At 31.6% G+C, this 4,973-nt stretch overlaps 1 protein-coding gene across 4 annotated transcripts; it reads left to right on the plus strand.

Moving 5' to 3' along the window:
- The first annotated feature begins 2,907 nt into the window (after nucleotides 1-2,907).
- On the plus strand, nucleotides 2,908-4,861 carry LOC116853422 (putative nuclease HARBI1). Of its 4 annotated transcripts, none has more exons than XM_032834497.1 (4): nucleotides 2,908-3,416; nucleotides 3,485-3,766; nucleotides 3,832-4,118; nucleotides 4,198-4,861. In XM_032834497.1, exons 2-4 carry the CDS (start codon nucleotides 3,561-3,563, stop codon nucleotides 4,779-4,781), a joined length of 1,077 nt encoding a protein of 358 aa, XP_032690388.1. In that variant the 5' UTR covers nucleotides 2,908-3,416; nucleotides 3,485-3,560; the 3' UTR covers nucleotides 4,782-4,861. The 4 variants fall into 4 exon arrangements, with proteins under 4 accessions (XP_032690388.1, XP_032690389.1, XP_032690390.1 ...); XM_032834498.1 differs by having other exon boundaries at nucleotides 3,547-3,766; XM_032834499.1 differs by having other exon boundaries at nucleotides 2,908-3,188; nucleotides 3,547-3,766.
- The last annotated feature ends 112 nt before the right edge of the window (nucleotides 4,862-4,973 follow it).

Raw genomic sequence — 4,973 nt, forward strand, 5'->3', positions numbered from 1 at the left:
CTATGTCTCGTAGCTATGGGCGGAGGGATGCGGCGAGATACGATTCGCGAGTGTCACGGTCGCACGTCGGCCGAAGGCATCTTTCTTTCCGCTGCCGCTTTCTGTACGCTGATTTGTTGAGACAAAATAATTAATTTCTCAAAAACTATTGCGAATATCGCAAACCGGCACAGGACTTTCTTGCTCACTTCAATCCGTTCTACGTTCTCACCAAGGGTCATCATGGGACTTCGGGACACCCTGTATAAACAACGGTATATTAAGTTGGTATAATACTCATCAACAAAACGTATTGTATTGATTGAATGCGTCGCCGTTGATATGCATTGTCGATATTAAGATTATCTAATAAAAAGTTACTATTTAGTACATGTATCAAGTGCACGATATAAACCAAGCTATAGATGTGTGCATGCAGAATCCATTGTCTGTTGACACCGAACGGCGACAATCGTTGCCATGCGTACGCGTTCCGCGTGCACGTGTATGAGCGCGCCTCTCCGTATCGCCTTGCAGCAGTGTGTGATGTTTGCGCGTAGCAGCAACCGCACGGCAGGAAAACTTCATCGAAACGAGCTCTAAAGACGAAATTTATAAATGTGTCCTGACATATTTTTAAGACGTTCTTGAGTTTATATTTATATACTTATTTGTTTATCACGTGTTTATACTATATACTTTCAGTATTAAGAATAAATGTCAGTCAGAGAATTAAATTTTACTTTACTACATAGCAATACAGGTTTATGAAATTTAATAAATGAATTTTTAAAATACTGAATACAAATTTCTTAATTTAAAAAATTATGTTTTTTGAAATGATGCTTTTTCGTAAATATTTGCTTAAATTAAACGTTGCAGAGTTTTTAAAATAAAATAGAATGTTTAAACACAACTTTTTTAACATAATTTCAATTAAAAAAAATTATTTTTTAGGTATAGTTTATTATATATGTAAGGAGACATTAATTTAAATAAAGCCAATATATCAGCTTTATTCAAATATACGTTGCTTGAAATATAATTAACTCTAAAAAAATATATATTTATTAATATATATATTTTTTTAAACATACCACTTATTATCTTCGAACTTTTGAAATAACTAACTTTAATAAATATTTACTAACATTTCACAAAACGACATACTCACGTGTCCGAATCTCGCGATTTAAAAGAATAAAGAAAATGCTGTTTCTGTCCGCTGACATATTGTCAGTGTATTATCTGTATCATATTTATATTTGTATCTCACATTTCATAGTCATTAATAATATTTTATCAATAGTTATTAATACAAAATATAGTTAATATAAATAATTATTAATAATACAAAATATATGAAGCATAGCCTTTCATATATTTTAGTTCATTAAGTTAAAAAAAATTAAATTTAAAAAAAATAAATATTTTGCAAAATTTGTAAAACTTGTTTACTCGAAATAACGTAATCGTTTTCGTTGAATATAGTCACTGAGAAAAAATGTTGTTAAATTTAATAAATGTATTTAAATAAAACAAAATTAGCTCTATTTACTTTAATAATATTTTAAATATAAAACCTTGTTTATTTTTAGCAAATTAAAACATAAAAGTTACAAAATTATTTCTTGTTCAAAAGTTTGCTTCAATGTAACTTTTATTTCTTATATTGCAACATAACATGTGCTGAAATGTAATAAATACATTGTTTCAATGAATCTGAATTTCTTAATTTTGAAAAAGAAAAGTTTAGTAAACATTTGTTAAAATTAGTCTTTTCAAAATTTTAAAAATAATAAATGGTGTGTTAAAAATGAAATGTAAATTTTTTTGGAGTTTATTATATTTCAAGAAACTTATATTTCAATTAAATATATATATTAATTTTATTTAAATAAAGATTTCCTAAAATATAATAAATGACACTTCAAAATTAATTATTTTGTGTTTAATTAGTGTAACAAATAATATATTTTTTCAACTTTACATTTATTTTTTGTAAAAATCAGAAAGCTTACATTAAAACAAATGTTTGCTAAAACATCATTTCTAAATTTAAGCAATTCGTATTCAGTATTCTACAAATACATTTGCTACATTTAAACAAACTTGCATTGTATTTTAGAAAACCTGAATTTAATTCCAATAAACCGGTCAATAAAATATTTGCTAATTTTAATGCTTCCATTTTCTTAAATTTAATACGATTTTTCATATTTAAAGTAATATTTACTTAAATGAAGTTGATCAAATTTAAGCAAATGAATTTACTATAATTAAACAAATTTTTTTCTCAGTGGATATATATATATATATCCCTTAAGCATTGACACAGATTTACAAAAATATTTCGAAATTTAATAATTACCTGAGAAAGTGTACGAAACGTCTTTCCTTGTTGCCACTTCGTATCTTACGGGCCAAAGAAAGGATAGACGGACGCGATGTGTATACGCTTAGTGTACACTAAGCGTACCGCTTAAACGGTAGTGAAACAGCAATAGGTTTTTTTATTTCATTGGGAGACTATCAAACTGTGTGTGTGTGTGTGTGTGTGTATGTGTGTGTGTGTGTGTGTGTATGTGTTATGTGAAGCACCACATCTTATTTTTTTTATAGTGTGACGTGTGATATCTGTTAGGTTTTTGGATCACGGTATCTCAACCTTAAAATAATAATAACGATGATTCTAGACTTTTCTCTCAGTCAATGTATATGTATATATATATATATATGTTCCGTACGGAACGTGTCAGACGGGCGGCCGGACCCCAGGAGCCGCACGGCTCGCAGTCGCCGGCCTCTCGTCGCGGGTTGCGCCGTCGCCGCGACGCGGCGACGGTGTCAACCGAGCTGTCGCTCGCGGTTAAATTTCGACTAGGCGCCTATATAAGTCGCTACATGTAACGGTTTATAGCCTTTTTGAGTGCGCTTGCACGGTGGGTCGTTGCCTTGAGAGTGTCTATGACACGTTGGCTTACCTCGCGTGAGGTATTTTTGGTAACTCCACGAATCTCCACCTTCTCGATACTACCTGTGATTGAGAGAAAAGTTCGCGAGACTATTACGGGTTATCTCGGAGCTTCTACCGCGGGTGGTTGGATGCTTCCGTGCGATATTTCACACTGCAGAAATCGTGCATCCGTTCGACAGAACTCGGTACTGTCTAGAGAGACCTGTAATCAGAGTCGCGCAACCACGTAAAGGTTAGGTTGGCGACGCAATGTTTAGACTAAAACCATAAGCGAGAACTTTAATATGCTAGGGGCCGGTTTATCAATACTCAGTCAAGTTAAATTTGACTATTAGTTAAGTGCTAACTATAAGTTATGTGTTTATCAATGCAAGATAACTAACAGCTATACATTAACTGTTGGTCATAGTGATTGTTAAAGTAACTGGCAGAATTTTTGTCTGCTAAATATAACTGACAGGTAACCACAGACTTTAGCGGTCGGTATATAGAAGTCTCAGCAGTTAACGTAACCTAACTTTTGTGTAGATATTACACGCTAAACGACGTGAGCACACACTCACACTGTAATATTATTATTTTGTAATTAGTTATTATTCTCAATATGAATTTAAACGATTTCATTGACAATGATGAGGAAATCGTTGAATTTATGGAATGGGAAAGAAGACCACACATAGTACAAAATAGAATCAATCACTTTGACAAATGGGACGAATTGGATTTTTTTCGAAGATTTCATTTAAAGAAACAAACAGTTTTGATCATTTTAGAGCAAATAGAAAACATCATTGAGACTCCTACGGATAGGTATCTATACATAATTTGGTATTTACTATTAATTTAAAATATCAACTAACAAATATTTATTTCAGAAATCTTGCTATTAGACCAATCGACAAGCTTCTATTAACTTTGAGATTCTATGCATTAGGCACAATGTTAATAGCAACTGGAGATTTTGCGGGTGTTAGCAAGAGTTCTGCTTGCAATATAGTCAGACACGTGTCAATTGCGATTGCACAGCTAGCTCCTCAATATATTAAAATGTCATCTAATGCTGATGAAATCAGTAATGCACGAATAAAATTTTATAATAGAGCAAGAGTTCCACGAATAATTGGTGCTATCGATTGCACACATGTTAGGATCCAATCTCCTAGTAAGTTATTATTAAATGAACCTTTTTTCACAAATACTTTCTTAATCTTTTTCATTAACTTTTTAAATATTTTTTAAAGGTGGAATAAATGCAGAATTATTCAGGAATAGGAAAGGTTATTTTTCTTTGAATGTACAAACAGTGTCTTCGGCTGACCTTAAAATATTAGATATTGTAGCACGCTGGCCAAGATCAGTTCATGACCAAACAATATTTAATAACTCGAGAGTAAAAGAACGACTTGAAAACAACGAGTTTGGTAATAGTTTATTGGTTGGAGACAGTGGTTATACGAATACAATGTTTGTGATTACCCCGCTACTTAATACTCACAATGACATCGAAGAACTATATAATGAGGCAATAATCCGTACACGTAACCCTGTAGAACGACAATATGGTGTATGGAAAAGACGTTTCCCCATCTTGGCTTTAGGACTGCGGTTAAAGTTACAAACGAGTATGGCTATTGTTGTCGCTACAGCAATTTTGCATAATATTGCGTATGAAAGAAATGAAGAATTACCATCACAAGATGCTGATTTATGTATAGACCAACATATTTTGAACGAAGATTGGGACGCACAACCGTTACAGCCAGATGATCGACACATAAATGCAAGAGCACAATTAATTGCTGATTATTTTCCAAATTTATTATAATTATATTTTCTTTCGTTAAGTGGACTTTTTTGTACGATTTTGGAAGGAAAAATTAATAAAAAAATTTCATTTAATATTAATTTATATCACATATTTGTTATATTTAACATATGTCTACATGTTTACATATTATCCAAAACACAAAAGAAAAAAAATTAACACAATTAAAAGAACAATTAAAACTTTTATATT

The sequence above is a fragment of the Odontomachus brunneus genome, unplaced genomic scaffold (genome assembly GCF_010583005.1).
Source record: "Odontomachus brunneus isolate Ranch 3 - 2012 unplaced genomic scaffold, Obru_v1 Obru_scaffold_319, whole genome shotgun sequence".
NCBI lineage: Eukaryota > Metazoa > Arthropoda > Insecta > Hymenoptera > Formicidae > Odontomachus > Odontomachus brunneus.

What these genes read in the sequence shown, in the direction of transcription:
- LOC116853422 (XM_032834497.1), top strand. Translation starts at nt 3,561, where the DNA reads ATGAATTTAAACGATTTCATTGACAATGATGAGGAAATCGTTGAATTT. An exon ending in ATTGAGACTCCTACGGATAG is followed by an intron (nt 3,767 to 3,831) that starts GTATCTATACAT and finishes TATTTATTTCAG; the next exon opens with AAATCTTGCTATTAGACCAA. An exon ending in TGTTAGGATCCAATCTCCTA is followed by an intron (nt 4,119 to 4,197) that starts GTAAGTTATTAT and finishes TATTTTTTAAAG; the next exon opens with GTGGAATAAATGCAGAATTA.